Source organism: Biomphalaria glabrata, chromosome 1, assembly GCF_947242115.1.
Source record: "Biomphalaria glabrata chromosome 1, xgBioGlab47.1, whole genome shotgun sequence".
NCBI lineage: Eukaryota > Metazoa > Mollusca > Gastropoda > Planorbidae > Biomphalaria > Biomphalaria glabrata.
Window position 1 is genome coordinate 29,876,002 of NC_074711.1, and position 24,329 is coordinate 29,900,330.

Consider the following 24,329-nt stretch of genomic DNA (forward strand, 5'->3'; position numbering starts at 1 on the left):
AAACATATGTAACACAAAAAGACTTTTTTTCTGTTAGAGATGAAATATTATTTCAAAATTGTCTAGTTATCTAGCTTATGAGGACATGTAGGAAACCATCAGTGGTTGGACGCTACAATGACTTCATAGGTAATATAGAATAAAGAACAAATCTATTCACTATTCACATTGTGAGTTATGATACACAAGAAAAGTTTAGCCAGCAATTTCATTTCTATTGGAATCTAATTATAAAACTGTAAATAAAATACAAACCCATGCCGAAAATAAGCGCATCTTTCAACAGTTTTGTGAAACAAATGATGAAAAAGGTGTTAGACACTTGTAAACTGAAGTTCGCCGGATTTCGAAAGGGGTTTGTTAATTGTTATGGCTCGTTTTTTTAAGCTCTTAAATAATTTTTTTTTTTGAGAAACGGGAAGATTCAACGGTTGGCGATGGCTTAAAGAAGGCTAAAAAAAATGTTTTACATGGAAGGCATCTAACACAAATGAATGAAACGAACCTCCGACTGCTAGGAAAGAGATTAACTTTTATTGATAATATCATTTTCTCTTTTATCGAGATATTAAATCTATTTTACAGAGTTTTAGAATCTCACATAAACTGTTTGTTGACAAATGAATTACTGCCCAAGGACACCGATATCTATGCAATTCACATAACAATGCTCTATGAAGAAATTAAGATTCGCTTCTAAAATTTAAAATATGTATATTTAAATGACAATTATTAAACATCTGTTACTGATGTTTAAATTGAGTTGCATGAAAAAAATAGATTTACAAAACTATGTCTTCAGTAAAAAGAATGTAAACATAGGGAGGCACACAGTGGCGTAGCTAGGGTGGGGGGACGGGGGATTTGAAAATCCCACGGGTCCCCATTCAAAAGGGGGGGGGGGCAAATTAGTGCTTTTTTAATTAATTAAATTAAATATTACGCAAAATGCAGCGGCCCCCAAAGATGTCAAGCCCCCTGGCCCCCAAACGATGGATATTCCTAGCTACGCCCCTGGAGGCACAACAGAGATGTGGCTGCATTTAAATGTTTCAGTAAAATTCCAAAACTATGGTCGAAATTGGCTTATGTTTTAGCTTTTCAGTAAACATACATTGTTAACATAGATTCAGTGCTTAACAAACTTAATGAATAAGCAAAGAAATAGACTGGATGTAGCCACTAGAGGAGCCTTCACCTTGTTTTGGCTAATTTAAAGCTTGAAACTTCTAATATTGTCAGACTGCACGGGGCACAAGGTTCCCAATAGCTTAATTTCTTTTTGTAGTGAATTCAGCAGTAATAATATTTATATTAAAAAATAAAACTAAATTTACAATTAAACCAAAAAAACAATAGGCCCTAATATTCCAAAATTGAAACGGATACTATTCTTAGGATTTGAAAGAAAGTCTTTACAATTAATTTTTGTGTGTAATCACTGAAAATTATTGGATATAATTTTTTGTATAATGATAATATTGGCTGTTTTTGCCTTTAATTCCGAAGATTACGGCTGAGTCCAGTGTTTAACATAACTACGCAAAACCAACTGCGACCTACATTTTTTCCCGAATTTTATGCAGACAAAGCCGTTGTATGCTGGTGTTCTATTTAAGTTTTCTTTCCGTCTTTTGCGCCTGTCTTCTATAATGGCTTTTCTTTGAGTATCGAATGTTTGTCCATCAGTTTTTGTTAGAGCTCTCGAACTGTTTCTCTCAGAGGCTATCTGCTGCCAGAGAATGCTGCCAGGTACTTTTCTCTATGCCAGTGAGAGCGAAATGGCGCCTGAATAAATCTTTATAGCGCTCACGGGGGAGGGGGCACCTCTGTAACTCAGTTCTTCTTAAAGCTCGTCAGTCATAGGCCACAACAATCGCCTTTGGCATGCGGTCGTCTCCCAAGCGGGATAAGTGTTATTGACAGCAAAAAAAAATAATAAATAGATATTTTGTTCTAATTGGCCTTCTCACGCTTCTGTATAAGTGTTTTTCTTAGATGGGGGGGGGGGGGGGCGCTGGCGGATTTTTTAAAGAAAAAAATCGAAAAGGGGGCGGTAGACCAAAATAAGTTGAAGACCACTGGTATAGAGGGACTTCTTATGGTCCGACAGCTACGCTGGGCAGGGCACATATCAGATATGGGAGACGAACGTATGCCAAAAGCAGTCTTTTTTGGTGAGCTAAAAGGTGGTCGACGTAACAGAGGCGCCCCACGGAAACGCTTCAAAGACCAGCTTAGGCATCAACTTTCCTTGGCTGACATAGAAGAGAGCACCTGGCTGCATGCGGCGTCGGAACAAGGCAGCTGGAGGTCACTCACGAAGGCCGCGGGATACACATTTGAGACCAAAAGAAAATCTGCTGCCGAGGACAAACGCAGACGACGAAAAGAAAATCTAAATCGACCACCTGCGAACAATGGTTATGCTTGCCCTGGATGTGGCAAAATATGTAGGTCACAGAAGGGGCTGCGCAGCCACGGGAAATAATGTATTCCTCACTAATCTTGGGACTCGAAGACAAGCCTTATTATTATTATTATTATGTCCTGTATAGAAATCAGAACTGTTAGACCAATCTTGATAAAACTTGGCATAATGTTGTTCCTTAGATGATAATGGAGTAATGTACATTTATTGTCCCTCCCACAACCAAAAGGCCCTAAAATTGTATAAAATACCTAAATTTATCTCTATTAAGGAACAAAACTTAAAAAAAAAACTGTAAACCCATTTTCACAGTATTTTGTATTCGATATGAATATTTTTCTAAACCCATTTTCACACTCTACTTTTATTTTTGTAAGCGAAATTTAATAATTTGAATAGAACATTTGTCATGTTACACATAGATCTAAATTTGAAGAGAACATTTGTCATGTTACACATAGATCTAAATTCAATGCACTAGATGAGTAATACTCTTAGGGCCATGGGTCATATATATACATATTATCTTAGAAAGATAAGGAAATTTAACATCGACAAAACAATCATTAAACTTTTTTTATACAGCAACCATCAGCAGTCTAATTAACTTTGCTGGTATGGTAACACTTCACTGGCACAAAGACTTGGACTAAATAGACTAATTTTTAAAAAGCATCACGTCACTCAAACACAGCTACACATCTCTTGAAGAGTTTTTTCATGAAAGATGCCTTTCCAAAACACTCACGATTCTTAAAGATAACCTGCACCCATTTAACCACTGTTACATAAGATCTGAATGAAGTGGTTGTCTTCTTTCCATTAGGACTAAAACAGAAAGATTTTAAAAACTACTTCATCCCATCTGTTGTCATCGAGAAGTACATAAAAGTCTAATTTATTAAGCGCTGGTTGTGAATGTGTATGTGTTTCATGTGTGAATGTTGTTCTTATTTGCATCTATATTGTTATTGTACAGTAGTTATGCTGAGGTTGTCAATTGTAGTCTAACTGAATTTCCATTTGATTGGATCAATAAATATTTATCTTATCTTATCTTATATTACCTGCTGAGGACAGCAGAAAGAGAACCTAAACTGACTATTGGCTGTGCTGGATGTGACAAAATAAGTAGATCAGAGACAGGACTGCATAGCAATATGAAATACTGTACTCCTTAATCTTCTAACTTGAAGACAAGCCTTAGTATTATATTTTTAATTTTTTTTAATCTTTTTATTGAAATTAATTATAAATTGATAATAGATTTTAAAACTTTATATCAACTAAAGAATCATCTCCAATTTATGCTCTTTAGATGGCTGTAACTGCAGTGCTGGCTTCATTGGTGATGACTGCTCTCAGAATAGGACAACACCACCAACTGTCTATAACTCTCTTGAAAATATTTGTGACTTGAGATTATCTGATTGTAAAACTTTAACGGTTATTGGAGATGGATTTGTTCAGTCAAATGATTTGACTTGTTATATACAAGAAATGGAGGTATTCATGTTGATCTTTTAAAACAAGCTCATTTTTCTTACATTTTTAAAGATAAAGGTATTTCTTTCAGACCTTGTGTTCTATGTTTCTACAGCCAAAGTTAATTAGGGTGTCACATGACCAGCATGGTGAACAATCGCCGTTAACTACCTAGTGTATGTCAGGTACCCTTAGAGTTGGCTGGCCTCTGGAGCATCTTAAAAATTCCTTAGTTCAAAGTCTCAGTCTTCATAGGGATTCAATCTCAAAACAACGTATGATGGAAGCCAAGCTCTATACCACTCAAGATCATGTCTTGTGCACAACCACATTTTAACTTTTTAAAAATCTAAAATCACACTATTAAAAACTTTGCAATCCTTTTTTAAACATATTTATTTGAAAAAAAAGTGTATGTATTTTAATAAAAATAAATAAATATATAATGTCTTGTAATATTCACATTAAAAGCGAATGTTTTTTGTTTCAATAGTCTTATATTCTTGATTACCTATCATATAAATTATGTGTCACATTCAAAGCCACTGCATAAATAAAAACAATAGTATTTATGAAATTTGTGTTTTTAATAAACAAGTACATTTTTTTTCTTTGGAATCATAATTTTTAGCAGATTGGTTTATTCAATTTTTTTTTTGACATTTCACTAGAATATTGAAGAAAATGTTCAAAAGTCTAAGTTAAATGATAAAATTGCATTATCAGCAAACTATATTGACATTTGTATTCACTCTATTTATATTTTTTTCTCTTCTAGATGATCAACTCCACATATGTGCCAAAGACCAACAATACATCTGTGACTGTATCTGTGATGTACATCAGTTCTCAACAAGTTCTGTGTTCACTCCCTACTGCTGGAATCTATAATGTAGTGGTCAGCAATGTCAAGAATGTCAGCATAGTCAGTTCTAGTGTTATCTTTGTAGCTTATGATTCTGTCTGCTACCTGTGTAACAGCACTGGCTGCTCTCTTAAGGTACCCATTATCATTGTTTACTTTGTTTAAAAACCATTTCAATCTTATTGTTCAGTTTTATTATAGGAAGAATTTACAATATATCAGTTAAACACTAATTTTAATTAACTGCCTGAAATAAAATTATATAATTTATTATTTTTTAAAATCTATTCACAATTTTTCAATGTTAAATGTAAGACCCTCATTGTTTACAGAGCAATACATGTAGAAGTGCAGGGAAATGCTATGGTATCAATTATGTTAATGAAAGCAATCCTCAAGAAATTTGTGTTGCCAATGGCAGTATTGTTTGGACATTGATTAACCGTATGTTGCTATTTTATTTTTCTTCCGATTTTGCTATGGTAATACATATTTAAAGGTAAAATGATTAGTTTTGGAATAAAAGCAATAAAGTAGTTTTTGTAATTAATTGTTTTCTCTCCACAGGTCAAGATATTTACATTTTTGACTATTATTTCTTGAATATTACAAACAATGTTGTCATCACCCCCACCTCAAATTTTACCATCAGTGGTTCAATAAATAGTTTAACAAGCTTAGCTAATGGAACTATGGGCATAGAACTGAATGGTGTAGATCAGTTTGTCAACTTGTCTTCTGTAGACTCCAACAGCTGTCTGTGGAATCCAGAAAACTGTAAATATGGATTGACTCTATCATTTTTACTCAAGGTATGGAACACATCACAACTAATATACATACCATTTTACAAGCTGAAAAAATTGTTTGATTTCTAACATCCGTTAGCTAACATTCTGATTATTTGTCTATAGAGATGCAGCGATGCATTAAACAAAAAGTAATAGGATATGTGCAAGGCCATGTTTTATTATTCTAGAGCACTATCATACTCAAACTTTGAGTCAAGACTTGAGAGCCTCAAATGTTTCCCTTTCATGACTCTACTTTTAAAATCCCTTGTTTTTTCTAGTTGATTATTACTTAGTGTTACCAGACACTGGTCAATTAGAAGCAGAAATGTAACATCTGTTGATGAGTAGCATTAACTGCATGACTACCTAGCAAGTGGGCTTGAGTTTGAGACCTGAGCTGAGTTGTGTCTTAAACTCCTAAAGAGAAAGCTTCTCCCAGATACCCCCTCCCTCAAATGTCCACAAAAGAGATAGGGCCATAGTACATTGAGCAAGCTATGGCATGAAACTATTATGTTCTGAGACCTCTGCCTAGTCAAGTGAGAGCCTCACTGATTATTTTGACTATCCAAACCACAGCATTATCTCTCATTGTCAAAAGAGTACAAGTCCTAGCATTGTTTTCAGTTCTTTTTTTCAATTAACTTATGTACTCTATTATATTATTTTCTAATAATTGAATAAAAAAATGTATTCAAAAATAAAACACTCAAAGCAAAGTTATTACTTACTTCTCATTCATTTCTTGTTTCATACTAGAGAGTTACTCTACTTTGTATCGTATGTTTGGAGAGTTACTCTACTTTGTATCTTATGTCTGAAGAGTTACTCTACTTTGTATCTTATGTCTGGAGAGTTACTCTTCTTTGCATCTTATGTCTGGAAATTCATATTAGCTAATATTTGGAAATAGACACGGATTTATTAGCAAATATATGTTGATTTAGAAAGATTATATTGGCCCACATAAAATACCTTTTTAAAACAATCCCAATCATATTACAGAGGGATTAAAATACTTCTTTTATTTTCTTATTTGTTATTTAGTTGTTGTTGTTGTTTTGTAACTATTGCTAAACTCTTTATTTTCAATTAACTAAGGTTGTTGAGTTGAAAGAAAACATGTACATTTTGACCAGTGGAGGAGATGAAGCTAATAACTATGGCATTGCCATTTATTACAAGAGAGGAAAGTACATGGTTACCATCAGTACAGCCACCATGGAATGGACAGTCTTCACAGACCAAATTAATTTGAATGTTGTAATGAAAGTTGACATTTCTTGGTCAATCCAATTTGGTCTCAGTTTGTACCTCAACAATGTCATGGTGGTCAGTACAACTGAGTTTATTATTCGCAATGTGGTACAGAGACCCTCCAAGAATATGTTCATTGGCTGTAGCTCTTCTCTGACAGTCTATTCTAAAATTGTTTTTGCTAATTGGAAACTTGTAACTGCTAGCAAAGTGATAGATAGTGCTGTGCCAGCTTTGACCACTGCTATTCCAACAACAGTAGCTACTGTGTCAGTAACAAGTAACACATCAAATATAACAGAAACTACATCTAATGTTACCTCTGGACTCAATGCTACAACAGCTTCACCTGCTACATCTAATGTTACCTCTGGACTCAATGCTACAACAGCTTCACCTGTGACATCTAATGTTACCTCTGGACTCAATACTACAACAGCTTCACCTGCTACATCTAATGTTACCTCTGGACTCAATGCTACAACAGCTTCACCTGTGACATCTAATGTTACTTCTGGACCTAATGTTACAACAGTTTCACCTGCGACATCTAATGTTACCTCTGGACTCAATGCTACAACAGTTTCACCAGTTACATCTAATGTTACCTCTGGACTCAATGCTACAATAGCTTCACCTGCAACATCTAATGTTACCTCTGGACTCAATGCTACAACAGCTTCACCTGTGACATCTAATGTTACCTCTGGACTCAATACCACAACAGTTTCACCTGTGACATCTGATGCTACCTCTGGACTCAATGCTACAACAGTTTCACCTGTGACATCTAATGTTACCTCTGGATTCAATGCTACAACAGCTTCACCTGTGACATCTAATATTACCTCTGGACTCAATGCTACAACAGTTTCACCTGTGACATCTAATGTTACTTCTGGACCTACATCATCATCAACTACTGTTGTCAATCAAACTTCAATAGCTAACACAACTACATCTGTGTCAGCATCCAGTGGAACAACAGTTTCTCCTTTGTCAACACAGTCAACATCTAGTCAGACGACACAGCAATCAACATCAGGTAAATTAATGCATAGTAACTTTTACATATTCACTAAAGCTTAAAGTGATTGTAAAGAAAATATAAAATTGCAAAATATCTCAATTAAGTAATAATTTAAGTAAAAAGAATTTTTGAAAAAAATATTTTATATAATTGCTTTAAAAAAAAAAAATGCATAAATAATAAAAGATTTTAAAATTTTGAATCAATTGTATCTATTTACTTAATAATTACTTTAATATTAATATTTGATATTAAAAGACTTGATAATTTTGAAATCACACTTTGTTTTCATATATATTCTATCTTTAAAGACAATTGTAAATACAAAGATTGGCATTTTTGCTGTACTTTTTCTTTGCTTTGCTATCTTTTCTTTGTTTAAACCTCAAGTGGTGTTGGACATTTGGTGTCTTCTTGGATGCTAAGTTTAGATGTGATATTAGTATAGGTAGCTTTATGTTTTAATAAACTAAAAAACAGAAAGCTTGTTACTTTTACCAAAAAAGAAAAAACTTTTAAAATTATTTTGTCTAAAAAAAAGAAAAAAAAACTTTAAAATTTTTTTGTTAAAAAATAAAAAAAAAACTTTAAAATTATTTTTATCTAATTCTAAGTATGAATTGTATTGTTTTGAATGTTGGTTTTAACGTACATATTACCTAACTACTTTAGTGAGGCGTTACTCTCAGGGAGTGGTTCCTTCTTTTTATTTGTTGTTTGTTTTTTTTTGCAGCACCCAAAAAAATGTAAATAATAAAATTTTTAGTGCGTTTGTTTATATTTTATGAAATTTGAAGTCACAAAATCTGATTGTTCAATATTTATCCATTAAAGGCATGATTAAAAAGTTAAATCTTTCAGTAGGTCGATTTTTAAGTAATTTTAATATATTTCCTTTTTTCGTGCTCATTTTAAATTTAATAAAAATAATGTTAGAATTAAATCAAAAAGTTAGGTTGGTTTGAGTAGCTCTATCCCCCTTGAAGATTTTTGTTCTTCATGGAAAACTCCATTTTTGGATCAAAATAATTTCACACTGAAAGAGTTAATTGTTCACTACATTATCTACAAAATATATATTTGCATCTATTTTTAAAAACAAAATATCTATAGATTTCACAATTACTTTAATTACATGACCTCTTGAATGATTTTTTTGTAACTATATTATTCTCTAAAGAATCTTTTTTTTTTGGCTTAAGAAACATCTACTTAGCTATTTTCAAACTTCTAGATTAAAATGATTGCTACAGATTGCTCAAAACAAACATTTATTCCTTAGCTAAGATCCACAGTTTAACCTTTCAGTGTAGTGCATTATAGTGCATTAAATATATATAGATATCTAAATAACTATTTTGATAATTGCAGGAAACATTTTGAATCAGAATTCAACAATTTTTTCTACAAGTCAAACATCATCAGGGTCTAATGCAACTCAAAGTGCTAGCACTTCAAGTCAAACCACAACCTCTATTATCAGTTTTTCCAGTAATGCAACTACGTCATTAAACACCACTGCACCAACATTTCAAAACACTTCAAGTACCACCATACCCACTACCACAGGTCCACAGTACAGCAATGTGACTAATATTACATCTAGTTCTTATGTTACTCCCACAGCCTCCCCCATAACTATAACTAATGTTACAATACCATCAACAACGAATGTTACTATACCACCAACTAATGTTACAGTTCCATCAACTATATCATCTGATATTTCATTAGCAACATCTGCATCATCCAATACATCCTCTACCAGTACATTACCAACAATTACATCAACGAATGTTACATTATCAACATCTACATTATCAGTACCAACAGCTTCACCATCAAACACTACAACTCCGGTAGCTACATTATCAACTGTTACACCATCATTTAATGTTACATCTTCAACATTTACAACATCTAATGTTACAGTACAAACAGCTTCCCCATCAAACACTACAACTCCAGGAGCTACATTATCAACTGTTACACCATCATTTAATGTTACATCTTCAACATCTATATCTTCTAATGTTACAGTACAAACAGCTTCACCATCTAATTCTACACTGCAGTCAACCACACCATCGAATGTTACAATAACAACAACCACATTGGTTAATGCTACACTACCAACTACATCAGACAATGTTACATTTTCAACAACCACATTATCTAATGTTACATTACCAACAACAACATTACCTGTTACATTAGCAGAAACTACATCATCTAATGTTACAGTCTCAATAACTACATCCTCTCATGTTACCTTACCACCTCTGACATCAGTGGTTACTTCTATTAGTCCTATAGCTACTACATTATCATCTGCACCTACAACATTCTCTGTTACAAATGCAACATCCAATGTAACATTGCCAGCAACTATATCATCTAGTACTATTTTGGCATCTTCAATATCCCCACAAACATCACTAAACACCACAGTACAATTTTACTCTACTGCCATTGGTCAAACTGTTTCAACTACTGCCAGTGGTGCCCCACCAGATGTAACAAGCTCTTCCCCTGGAACTACTTCTACCACAGGTAATTCTAATCCACTTTGCCACAAGGCCTTTGTAACTTCAGCAATACTCATTGAACACCAGCTGTGATGATACATCACCTTTCTGTTTTAAGTGCACAGTACACTGTATATATATGTATAGCACAAACTGGCTCCATATATTTCTTGTATTTACTACTTACAAATTTTTCAACCTGGTGATATCATTTGAACTGGTAGGATTAGAACATTTTTTGGTCATGGTGGAAATCCCTTTCAAACAAGAAAAATAGTCAATTTGCAAGGTACTTAGAAATAAAATGTTGACTTGCAGTTTTAGTTGGGAGAACTAAGGTTGAGAAACATTTGACTAACGTACGAACCTGTGAAAAAAAAACATCAACAATTTGTGTAAATCTTATGCATGTATTATGTATGACATGTATTTATTGCTTTAAAAACATCACAAGGTAATTCTAAACTAATCTGAATGTTCTGAGCTGATGTACACTGGAAAGGTAATGTTTATCAAATCTAGTTGACAATGATGAGATGTAAGTGAATTACAAATGCTTTGGCTATTGGATCCTAACAGCTCAATATATATTCCTACTAATTCTTTGTGCAAAATAATATTTTGTACTGCTATTAATGGCAGCCTTTGCATATATCACTGTATACAACCCTGTAAATAAAAATATATACATATTATATAACTGCGCTAAATGCTTTGAATGTTAATCCTTCTTCCTCAAATGATTAAATTCACTCTAAGTTTTGCTTACAACGAATATCTCCAATGAATTATCCATTTCATTTTTTAGTACTATTGAATTCATATTACTAGCTCTTGTATGTTTTGGTTTTTTTTTAGTTTAATAATAATGAAATCAAACTTTATAAAGCAAGATTTGAAATAAATAATTATTTCTTTATATTAAAATTCTATGCTGCATTTAAATGTTTATTTGCCTAATATGGTATTTACTTTAATGAAATAGTAAATGTACTTTGTCATTGGCTGTTAAATTTTGTATGTTAAAAAGAAAGAAATGCTTGTATTTAATTATACCCAAAATGGTTTTAATTGCTTAGGAACTACATCTATAAGCACAGCCAGTCCTACCTCTTCATCAGGATGTTTTGGTGAGTCATTTCTTATATTTGTACAACTAATTCAAATTGAATACCTAATCAACATGAGCCTAATGCCCTAGTTTGAAAATAAAAAGCAGTTCCTAGAGGTACAAGACATTGTAACAAATGTGACATAGAAAGTAATAAGTATTGCATGCATTACACAAGGGTAGGACACAATATTAAGCACAAAGAAATTCACAAAGATAAAAATTGTATTGGAAACAATTTAAAAAAAAAAGAGAAAATGTCTTAATGCTACATGAAGCCTGACAGTTTGATTGCGCTAGTCTATGCTTCATTTGGATTGAAATAAAAGGTTTTTGATTTTTTATTTAATTTCTTTTTAGGCAAATCTGAAAATGTTTTTTATTCTCAGAGCACATAGATGAAAATTCAATCTTGAAACAGCTTACTACATTTAATAAGTACAAAAATAATGTATATATATATATAAATGAGGCATAATGGTAAAATTATTTTGTTTGATTTCTAGGATCAGTAGGAAGCTATCCAATTATGTCAGGTCCTCCAGTGATAAACTTTATAGTGACACTTTCTAGATCCTATATTGATTGCACCATTCAGACAGCATCAGATGAAGCTGGCACAGTTGAATACAATGTGACAATACTAACTAATTCCTTTGTGTTAGCTAATACAAACCTTGTGACTTCTAGAGTACAAGTTTCTGACCTTACAAGTGATCAGAAAAAATCTATTATTAATTTTGGAGTAAGTATGTTTTTATTTTTAATGTTTGTTTTCCTATCTTTGTGAACTTTTATACAATAACAAATTGGTGTTAGGAGTTAAATTGATTTGCCATGACATATATTACAGTTTTATTACATATTATTATGTCTATGTTATTCTATTCTGATGTTATTGTGTGAGAGCATTAGAAATAGAAATCCAGAATAATTAAAATCATGTATCCCCAGCCTGACAGACAACATACACATATCTTCCTACATAAAGTAACTAATTATGTGGATGATGATGTAAAATAAAATAATTAATTTAATGCTATGATATTGATAATGAATACAATGATAATGAAATATATAATAATAGAATAACTAAGTATGCAGGTGTCTAATGATTACATATACAGTGCTTAGATTTAAAATGCAAATATTCCTTCAAATAAATCAATATTATTAATATTATTATTAAAATGTAAGCATCTTATTATGCTAGAAACTTGTCAACAGCATTTCAAAGCAAAAACCATCAGGCAATAGGATCATCTGCAATGACAACAATTGATTCACAACAAAACTTTTTTTTTTAATAGTCTGTTCAATTCAGGACCATAGTTATAATCTAACTAGCTAGCTGTGTACCTATGCTGATTGTCTTCAGTGAGAAGCACTGAGCTCTGGTTGTCATGGTATTTGCATGCTCAAATGGCTGGGGCTTAGAGCTAGTGTTGAAATTAGTTACCATCTAGGTGACTGGTAGAATGCTGATCTGTTTCCGTTGGCTGGGCCACATAATGATCAAATAAGAATTCTGTTCTACTCCTTTTGTGGATCAAACCTGTGCTTAACTCTTCATCTCCGTAATTATTTTCCATGTTCTCACAGAATTGTTCTTTTTTCACATTTGTACATTCTACTCTGTTCTGACTAAACTTCAATAACATTTTTGTGTGTTATAAGAAAATGTTACTTTTGGTCTAGAATTATAGGAGAATGCATGCTCTGCTCATATAATATAAATTACAGTTTATAAAATAAAAAATTAATTGAATTTAATGGGGTCAAATCAATGATGGTATAGTTAATTAGGAGAGAAAGAATTAATTATGTTATCTATGTCTTAATAGATATTGTTGAAATAATTTATATCTAATTCAAAACAATGTAGCGTTTATGATATATTTATGAAGTGATTACTAATCAAACAAATGTTTGTTGATTGCAGCTTTCATGTATTGTGGTGGCTTACAATCCTCAACGCTGTGGAAAGACTAAGAGTCCAGAACTAAATTATGTTCTTGCTCCATGGAACTTAAAGGTAATTGTGTTTCATCTTGATAACTTTTTCTTTGTTCTAAAAAATTTTAAGTAAAAATTTCAATATTTTTTGACAAGTGTATATCAACTTACTCTGTCTATCTTTTTCCCATTCTTGGATCAAGTTTAAACTTTGCACGATTATTCATTGTCCTAGACAATCAAATAATCAACAAATTAGTTAATCAATTAATCATAACTAGTTAATTTTGTTTCATATGGTGGCTTTTATTGTTAAAAAAGGCAGTCAAAGCATAACTATTCTAATAGGGTTTAAGCCACATTAATAGTCATTTCATTTAAAAAAAAAACAAACTGGCATGCTTTTTAAATGGTTTGAAGCACAACACATTGATTATATACATATATACTTAGTGGATTATAGACCTTTTTAGAGTATAACGTATATGGTTACATTTTGAGTCATTAAAAATTAATTACATCACTGATTCTAAATAACTGATGCAATTTAACTCAATATAAGCAAGGTTTTTTAAAAAGTTTTTATTTAACTTGTTATGTTGTCAAAATTAATAACCTTAATTAATTCTGTCTTGTTTAATCAGCTTTTTGTTCTCATTACATGGAATTTTTTTTTTATTATCTTAAGGTCACAACACCAAGTGAAATAATTGATGAAGTGGAAGGCTCAACAATATCTATAAGCAGTAACAAAACCATAAGTATAGAATTGTACTGTATTTTGAAATATGAAGCTCTCTGCAGCATTTTGATCCAAGCTCGAATACAGAGCAGCTCTATAAAGTGAGTTAATTTTGATTGAATGAGTAAGTGTAACGCTCTTTTTTTTTTGTCACCCATTCAGAAGATCTTACAGTGATACCAATTATCCAATGAATCATTTTTGTCAGGAATAAAGTGTTGTTGACCTGAATTGTTCATGAAGGAAATTATTTATATATTAACCTATATGCATTTCAATTGTAAGAATTTTTTGAAGCTTCAAAAATATTTCTTATATTTATTTATTCTTGACTTACATTTTTTGTATTGCCTATTATTTCAGTAAATGTTACAATGGCAAAGACATTCCACTTCTGGTGATAAAGTCAAAGGAGTCATGTTCTAATTGTGGTGCCTTTATAACATCTTTAGCTAACTCCACAGTCCTGGAAGTTGAAGTTGTTAAGGATAGAGTTATCAGAACGAATCAATCTGTTTCTGTTGATGTGATTCAAGTTGATGTTGTACAATCATCTTTGTATGAAAAATATCTTACACGATTAAATGTAAGATAAACATTATTTTTTATGTGAAAGCTTACTTATTATTATATTCATGTTATAATTTTCACCAAAATTTTTCTTATTTGTTATGACAAGCAACCTCTTGTATTTAGGAAGAGTTCAATTGCCCTTTAATTGCCTTTAGTACATTTTGTAAAAATCCATCCCTTTAGTTTTAACATAGGCTTGGACATTAAAGAATGTACCATACTTCATTGATACAATTAGTGAAAGGAAAACATTTGGAATAAAACTTGTTTATAAGAAAGTTTATAAACTTATTTATTTGATTCTATTTATAAAACCTCATTGTTTTGTTACTGCTAATAATTTTCTTATCCTATATGTAGTTTATAGTCAAAAATAGAGATCTCCCTGGATTGTGTAAGATTGTTGGTGATCCACATGTCTTCACTTTTGATAACACGTAAGTTTTTTATAATACATTAGTATTTTAGAAATCAATTTGAAAATTAAGTAGCCACTGCGCCCCCCTGATGTAGACTAGGGCTTTTATTTCCAGATTTGACTCAGCCTGAGTTGACTTTGTTGATATCTCCACCCCCCCCCCCTTTTATGTGTGCATAAAAGAGATTGGACAAAAGTGCACTGAACATGCTATATGAGCATCAAAGATGTGCTATACTAAAGCAATAGTAATAATACTACATGCTTTATGACATTACTTATATTAACGTAGAAGCGTACATTATAAAAAATAATAAAAATTCATAAGCTACAAAATGCATAAAGCTTAATAGACTATGGTAAGGTAAAAATTAATGCTAAATTAGGCTATTTTTTTCTCTTCACATAATGGAAGTAATAACAGAATCCTTTTTTACATTTTAAACTATTTAAATAATGATAAAGATAAGTATTTCTCTAATGTATTTAAATGTTGCTTTGAAACGTGTTAAATGTATCTTAAATGTTTTTTTAATCTTGATGTGTTTACATGACATTCAATTAATAGCATCTGTCTCATTGACTCTCCAGTAATCCATGGTCATGAAAACACTTTTTTTAGGCATAACATTTTCTAGACTCATTCCTATTTCACTGAGAAATGATTTTCAACATTTTTAGTCTTGCAGCAGAAATGGTTTAAAACTGAAAGGTTTTTTTTATGATAGTCTTATCTCCTTTTTATTTTTTTTATCATACTTAAAGCCTGATTGGACATTTTTAAATAATTTAGGAGTGTCAATGGTAAGTTCACTTTCTAAATAATAATGAAATGCCTCATTATTGGTCACATTTTTTACTCTGTCATCAATTTTCAAAACATTTTTGTGTTTGTGTTAAAATTGTGTACACAAGACTTTATCTTGTATGTTTTATTGTCTATGTCATTGTTGTTTGAAGGAACTGATAACTGAGTTTTCAAAGTTTAATAGTTTTACTTCTATTTTTTTCTCTCTTTTAATTAATATTTAAATTCACTTTTTGTTCTAATCTAGGAAATATGATGTGATGTCTGCAGGAGAATTCATTTTGTACCTCCACAATGTATACCCTGTTCAGGTATTAAGGTTTTGTTTTGAATTGATGTTTGTTGTGTGCATGTGTTGGACAAAAAATTTATTTGTCAAGGTTTGTAATGAAAGTAATTTAATGTGTTTTTTTTCATTGAACTTATAATTAAAGACATTAATGGTTTCTGTTTTGCAACTTCATCTTTAGATCAATGGCTATTTCTACTTTACTGGTGCTGGCTCAAGTGCTTGTGGTTTCACTATTCGTTCTGGAAATGATGTTATTAGAGTGAGTAAGTGTGACACCATTAAAGATGAACAACATCCACTGACAGTAAACTTATTCTTGAATGATACGCTGACACCAAAGACTGAGGTATATCAGAGTGACAATGGCGACACAATTAAGGTAACTCTAGAATACATTTGACTAACCTTTTAGTATTAACTTATGAATAATCTAATTTTGATTTTTTTTAAAACTCCTCCACTGTCTTCTCAAGTCCAAAAAAAAACAACTTTAGAGATAGTAAAATTGACTGCCACTTGGGATTTCACTAAGTAAAAATTTGGCCAATGATAGTTACCCAATTCTATACTAATTGGTTAGCAAAACTTTATACAGGTCTAACTTAACCTGAATTTCAGGCTTTTCATTAAAATACTTTAAAGGCTTAGTTGTATTTATAATGATATTTTATGATAGTACGTAGTGTGCTTTACTTTTGTTCTTGTAATAGGATCAACTAGTTATTTATACACAAATGATCTTGTTCTGAAGTGGTTCAAAGAGATTCCCTCTAAATTTGGTCAGTTTAAAAAACAAGTTTTACTTAATATTTACAGATCTTGTTGCCAACTGGAACTGTGGTAGAAGTAAAGAATTCAGTGGAAGCTTCAATGAATATTTACATCAGACCTTCTGTTACTGACATTGGTCAAACTAAAGGTAAAGTTGAATAGTCTCCCTTCATTATATATCACAAAAGTATAACAAAGCTTCAATAATTTTTATTACATAATAAACTCAAACACACTATTGTGTAATCATAAAATAATGTTGTTTTGTTATGGTCTAGCATACTTATGCTTATTCTATATGTCAACCTAGTTGTGATTTTGTGATTTTTTTTTAAAGAGTTGTCATTTTGTAAAAGATCAACTGTTTTATCATTACACTTGTAATCCAAGTTGAAGCAATGTGTACACTTCCTTCATCTCATTCCTTGATCATTTCAGCATATGATATGTCTTTAACCTTATATGGTGTAAATATTAATTGTAGATCCGAACATAGTCCTATGTGAAACTATGAATGTCAATGTTAAGTCATGTTTTCTACATAAGTATTAATTAAATAACCATCTTTGAGAATGTATGTCTTCTAATGGAATACTTTTTCTTTTAAAATTTTTGATTAATATTGGCTAAACAATAAAAAATAGTAGATTTAGTAGTCTAGAGAAACAGAATGCAAAATAAAAAAATTACATTCAAAGTTACTTGTATGTTTACAAAATGCTTTCATCCCATACTAAACATATCTTGAAACCACAAATGCTATCAGAAACTCATTGTATTCTTGTATTTTGAATAATTAATTTATATTCATTGAATGTACCAAAATATTTTCAGGTTTGTGTGGTATTTATGATGGAAACAAAACCAATGATTTACTAGGCAGAGATGATGTGTGGTATTATATTAGTGGTACTGGCCTTGAGGAGCCAAATGACTTCAGCAGGAGTTGGAGGTGATTGTTCTTTTCTTTTTTTTTAAACTAATTTTGGATTATGTTACATTAAATGCTTAATAATTGGGTCTGCAATGGCAAAATTTAAAATTATTCATAAGCAAACATTACATTAATTAACATTTAAAATTTAAGTTTGTAATAAATATATATCAATTTTTTATTTATTTTATATTTTATGCAAATACATACATGAGTCCAGAGACCCTGATAAGATTAAAGATCATCTATCTCTGATAACTGCTCTTTTTCTATAACATTTCAGATTAGAAAATCATGTCTGTTATAGAGTTACCTATTCATAAGTCATACTAATGTATCTAAGCTTTTCTTGATGTGTCCTATGGAGTCTTTTTGATCCTGTATAGTAATAATTGTATGACATAAACTTTGTGGTAACCTGACAAAATAAGGTGAACAAAATAACATGGAAAAAATATTTTTCAGTCATTTTGCAAAAAATATTTTAGATATCGTAAAATATGAATAGAGAAAAAATATTTTTATTTTTTAATGTTATCATCATTTGTCAGTTGTTTTGCAGGAAATACTTTCGATATCTCAAAATAAAAATATGTTAACATTGTGCTAGAATTATAATAAGCTAAAATGAATCATTTCAAAATATATCATTTATTTAAATTCCAAAAGTGCACTTCAAAAACACGCAAATATACTTCCATACTTGTCAGATTTACACAACGTTTAAGAAAAAAAAACTGCTGATTTTTGTCATGGAAAGGAGAGGAAGGCGGGATTTATATTCTTGCCTCTTGTATGCTTGGGAGAGAAGAGAAGTTGATTGAGGCTACAATCCAAATTGATACTCCTGAACTTTGATATCTAAGTGATGATGTTAGACATAGTTGGAGGGGAAATAGCAAAATTAATGATTGAACTGGTCTGTCACTGCCTGAGATGAAACAAACATTTGGCAGTATAAGAATGTGATCGCCATCTTAACTTATCCTGACACACCTAAGTTTGCCATTGTTTGATCAAAGAGAGATGCCACAGATTAACAAGATTTCTGATTATACTTTTATACACATGTGTAGCACACATAATCATATACCTAGCACTTGAAAGGAGTCACCACTTTTCAAAATCATATTTTTTTTTAGCAACTTGTGCATTTTAAACATTGTTGAAAAAGGAGAATGAGATAAAATATTTAAATACTCTCTTTCTCTGCAAATATGGCATACTTTTAGATCTATAAATATTGAAGAAGATAGAGCCCTCAACAAAAATGCTGCCAAGGACCTTAACTTACTAAAAATCGGTATTTTTATACACATCATATATAAGTATACACTATTTTGTCTTGCGCTATTTTATCGAGAAATTATGCGCTATTTTGTCGCGTCACCTTTGTATTTCGTCATAACACCATGTAACAAACACATAAATTAATACAATCCAACAATCCACTTGCAAAAATATGTACATGGAACTCAACAGTGAATATGTTCATAGAAAATTCTGTGCTTTAAAACATAATCTTCTCAAAAGCCATTGAAATTATTACAATAAACAAGCCACAGTTTGTTTTGTCTAGGGCCTGACTGATAGTGTTTAGGACTGGTGCATAAGGTAATTAGAAAGCAAAACCATTACATTTTCTCTTAAAAATACAATGCAGATTTTTATTATTGCCTCTTGTTTTCTCAGTGTTGTAGAGACTGAAAGTTTGTATAAAGGCTATAAAGGTCTCCCCATATCTGTACCATCTGCTTCATACTGTAGCTGTGATGTCATTGGTAATCTTACATATCTTGATCAAGGGGATGTTACTGCATGTGATTTTGATGGTCAAGGTATGTAATCCCTATCCATTAGAATTCCACTTATGACAGACAACCGCTACTATTGTTACTGCCAAAGGTTTGAAGTTCCCAATATAAGACTTCATTCATTTCTCATTGGCTATTACAAGACTCTTTTTTTTTCATTAGAGTTAACTTACTGCTTAGGAATTTAACTTTTTTTTTTTACTGCAATGGGTCAACACCATTAATGTTTTTTTAATAATAACAAGTATTTGAAAGGAGTTTTGTCTAAAACATGTACTGCAATTTATTACGTCTGTTTCTTTATTTCAAAGGTGTAAATATAACAGCTATCCTTATTCAAGACTTTAAGTATGTTGTAAGCAATAGTCAAACTCAAACAAATGGACGAAAGCGCAGACAGAGTGATTATATATGGCAATATCAAGCACCTCAAAGCACGGTATTTAGTTAAAATAAATGTTTGCATTATAATAAAAAATTTATTTCTAGAACATTATACTAGAACAAATTTTTTATGTCCTTTAATGACTTTTTGCTTTTTTATCCACAAAAATATAGGATGTTTAGGGATATTCTTGCAGTTTCTGAACTATAGAAAATGTTTTTTTTATATTGTTAGGAATATATCATGTTTATTTTTTGTTTATTCTTGAAATATATATATATATATACTTTAGCTACACAAGTATTTTGTTTTTAATCTCAATTCAAGAGGCTGCTAATGTCTTGAGTGTTATTTTTGCAATGCATTTTTTGTTCTTTTAACCCTTAATTTAGACGCGTGTGGTAGTTTAGCCTCTAAACACTAGAAGTGTAATTCCATTTTGTAAAAAAGCTCAGCACTTTAAGGGTTAATCTTCATAGAAAAAGAAAGGCTTTGAAAATGCAGACATGTTTTACTTTATGAAAAAAACTAGTAGTCTTTGCTGTCTTGAAGCCAATTGTATTTCATCTCAAATGTTAAATTAGTTCATTTTCATCAGTCACTATTATTATGACACATCTAAGCTTCTCTTGCAATGATTTCCCATTGGCTAGGTTTTATTTTGAATTTTCTGTTAGGAAATGATTGTAGAAAATATAGTCATTCAATTCAACAAAGATAGTCTGGAGTGTATTTCTGTTAAATTTGATTGTGTTATTACATTAGCTTGAAATTTTTTTTCTCAGTCCTAAAATAAAAGTTTTATTACAATTTTAACATTGTGACCCAGCATCATGTTCTTGTGGTTTTTAATACGTGTTCACTGTAAGAATGAAACTGCTGCTGCTTATCCTTGTTGACTTAGGCTAGCCTCTTTGCTTCTCCCTTTGGCTATCCTCTCTCTGCTTCTCCCTTTATATAGCCTCCCTCTGCTTCTCCCTTTGGCTAGTCTCTCTCTGCTTCTCCCTTTGGCTAGTCTCTCTCTGATTCTCCCTTTGGCTAGCCTCTTTTCTGATTCTCTCTGGCTAGCCTCTCTCTGCTTCTCCCTTTGGCTAGCCTCTTTTCTGATTCTCTCTTTGGCTAGCATCTTTTCTGATTCTCTCTTTGACTAGCCTCTCTCTGTTTCTCTATTTGGCTAGCCTCTCTCTGCTTCTCCCTTTGGCTAGCATCTTTTCTGATTCTCTCTTTGACTAGCCTCTCTCTGTTTCTCTATTTGGCTAGCCTCTCTCTGCTTCTCCCTTTGGCTAGCATCTTTTCTGATTCTCTCTTTGACTAGCCTCTCTCTGCTTCTCTCTTTGGCTAACCTCTCTCTGCTTCTCCCTTTGGCTAGCCTCTTTTCTGATTCTCTCTTTGGCTAGCCTCTCTCTGTTTCTCTATTTGGCTAGCCTCTCTCTGCTTCTCCCTTTGGCTAGTCCCTCTGCTTCTTTCTTTGCCTTGTCTCTCTGATTCTCTCTTTGGCTAGTCTCTCTGCTTCTCTCTTTGGCTAGTCTCTCTGCTTCTCCCTTTGCCTTGTCTCTCTGCTTCTCTCTTTAGCTAGCCTCTCTCTACTTCTCCCTTTGGCTTGTCTCTCTCTGCTTCTTCCTTTGGCTAGCCTCTCTACTTTATTCCTCAGTGGAATTGAATTTATTGTACAACTAATACTTTTTTTCTAATGAGATGGTAGTCAGCATATATTGTATTTCTCTTTTTCATTGATCCTTTGGAGTTTTGTCTCTATCAGAAACTATTTTCATATCCTGATCTTTGTTTTGTAATTCAAGTTTTCTTTAGACTTAGTTGTATGCAGCCTTTGTTTTATTAGGATAAGTAAATCTATACCAACCTTTATGCAATACTAGATAAAACTGCCCATCTTCTATTCCATAATTGGCCATTATAAATAGATATTTTAAGATGGCTGAGTGGTTAAAGTGCATGACTTCCAAACCTGGGGTCCTAGGTTTGAATCTGTGAAGACTTGGATTTTGAGATTTTTAAAGCACCCCTGGGTCCACCCAACTATAAAGGCAGTTGGTTGCTTTGCTGGCCACATGACACCCTACTCATTAACCAATGACCTTAATGTCATCTACCCTTTAGATCTCAAGGACTTTCTACACTCTTTTTTTACATTTTTTATCAAAAAAGAGTGTAGAAACATTATTTATATTTTTGTGAAACAATATATATATTTTTTTTTCTTTGTTTAATATTTTTGTTTAACTTAATTTGTTTTAGCCTTCCAGCTTTACCTATACCATAGAACAAGGCTTGGATATATGCAACACAAGTGTTCTCAGCATGCCTTCCTATACTTACTGTTCCAATTTGTCATCTGACTTTTATGATGCAGACATCAAAACTTGTGCTAAAGATATTCATTTTACAAATTCAACCGACTGGGCAAAAGTTCTAGTTCAGGACCTACAGAGATCATGTTTAGCCACTATCACTGCTACAGCTGGTTTGTGGGATACAAAAGTTGTGGATATTCTCTGTACCAATAACTGTAGTGGTCAAGGAACATGCATTAATGGTATGTTATTGTGTTTGTTTTTTACTTTGTGAAGTAAAATAATCATTTTCAAAGGTTTACATAACAACATGAAAATTGAAAACTATGCAACATTCTTATTACCGGTACCAAGAGATCGAGGCCTAATCTAACTTATCTAGGATAAAACCATAGTTTTTAACTTTCATGAATAAAAAATGATTTTCAAATAAAAAGAGCTCAGATAAAAAAAATAGTATACAGAACAATAAGAATAGAGTTACTTAGGAAAAAAACATAATATATGTATGCATGGTTTTTAATGTATTTTAATGTCTTCAAAGCTACCTGTCAATGCTCATCACTTTACACTGGAGAAGATTGTAGCATTCGGAGAGAATCTCCACCACTGGTATATAAAATTAATACCAAATGTGCTGTGGATTCAAATAACTGTAACAAATCGGAAATACTGGGTGACAATTTTACTGACAATACTACCTGTGAACTGTCACCATTAAATGTAAGTTGTTGTTTTTTTGGGTCAAAAAATTGTGGTCACTTTATTTCTTGTATTGACATTGTACTTATTGCATAGACTCAAATAAATTTTTTGTCTCCACAGACTTCAAGTGCTGGTTCACTGTATGGCATGAAGATAAATGTTCCTGCAATTTATCGTTCAAAATATAGAATTTTCTGCCCTATCTCTGATTCACGAAGTTATTCTATAAGAGTGAAGAATGGAAACGGTGGTTTAAGCACTGACTCAATTTATTTTGTTTTGTATAAATCCACCTGTTCAGTCTGTGATTTCACAAACCCAATATGTTCATCTTTAGTAAGTCATTTTTTCAAGCAATTATTTGTGTTATTCTAAGCTTGCTGAGATAACTTTAAAATAATATTATGAGATTACTTAGAACTTTTTTTATTTGAAAACAAAGCTGTTCATTTGGATAAGCTTATTCTTATGACTCACCAAAATGAATGTATTTGATAGTTCAGTTGCATGAAGTCAAGAATGATATTTATTTAATTATTACATTCAAAGCTATTATTAAATCATTCAAAGATATTTGATTGAATAAAAAAAATTTCTCACAGAATAATACTTGTAATATTGATGGCACATGCTATTCTAATGGAGAAAAGAATCCTCAAGACTCGCAAAAAATGTGTAATACAAGTGTATCATCAAATTCTTGGGTTGATATGTTTTCAGGTACGTCCATATACCTGTTTTGAATTTTAAACTACGGTGGAAACAGATTTTATGTTTCTCAGTCATTGTCACTCATTATGCAGTTAAAATTATGAGATTATAACTAATAACACCATACTTAAGAAATAATCTGTTAATGATTTTGATAAATAAAAATTGATCTAGATTTAAAATTGTTACAAACACACTGTTTGATCAGCTATTTAGATGTAATTGTTTGATCACCTATTTAGATTTACATATAGGTAGCCCTATAAACAAAGCCCCATGGAAACCATTCTGGCGCGGTGTGGGGTAATAAGGTTTCATTGGGTAGATTGACCTACTTACAATCGCCCCTATAAAAACGTTAACGGATCGGTGTGGGATTTTAGTTATTGGGCCGTTAATGTCTTTCC

The 24,329-nt window shown here is 31.8% G+C and overlaps 1 protein-coding gene across 2 annotated transcripts in view; it reads left to right on the forward strand.

The window, feature by feature from the left end:
* The window catches only part of LOC106060763 (uncharacterized), a 169,730-nt gene that overhangs the window by 138,266 nt on the left and 7,135 nt on the right, over positions 1–24,329 (forward strand). The window contains exons 169-190 of one of the 2 annotated variants that reach the window (XM_056031638.1): positions 3,750–3,937; positions 4,695–4,916; positions 5,114–5,225; positions 5,349–5,593; positions 6,677–7,877; positions 9,234–10,415; positions 11,470–11,520; positions 12,008–12,246; positions 13,444–13,536; positions 14,146–14,300; positions 14,563–14,785; positions 15,133–15,209; positions 16,246–16,309; positions 16,469–16,669; positions 17,107–17,209; positions 17,896–18,013; positions 19,688–19,833; positions 20,121–20,248; positions 22,451–22,748; positions 23,051–23,229; positions 23,332–23,547; positions 23,814–23,931. In XM_056031638.1, coding sequence (XP_055887613.1) covers positions 3,750–3,937; positions 4,695–4,916; positions 5,114–5,225; positions 5,349–5,593; positions 6,677–7,877; positions 9,234–10,415; positions 11,470–11,520; positions 12,008–12,246; positions 13,444–13,536; positions 14,146–14,300; positions 14,563–14,785; positions 15,133–15,209; positions 16,246–16,309; positions 16,469–16,669; positions 17,107–17,209; positions 17,896–18,013; positions 19,688–19,833; positions 20,121–20,248; positions 22,451–22,748; positions 23,051–23,229; positions 23,332–23,547; positions 23,814–23,931 — 5,559 coding nt within the window. The remainder of the gene's footprint in view (positions 1–3,749; positions 3,938–4,694; positions 4,917–5,113; positions 5,226–5,348; positions 5,594–6,676; positions 7,878–9,233; positions 10,416–11,469; positions 11,521–12,007; positions 12,247–13,443; positions 13,537–14,145; positions 14,301–14,562; positions 14,786–15,132; positions 15,210–16,245; positions 16,310–16,468; positions 16,670–17,106; positions 17,210–17,895; positions 18,014–19,687; positions 19,834–20,120; positions 20,249–22,450; positions 22,749–23,050; positions 23,230–23,331; positions 23,548–23,813; positions 23,932–24,329) is intronic. The other variant, XM_056031643.1, reaches the window with a different exon arrangement.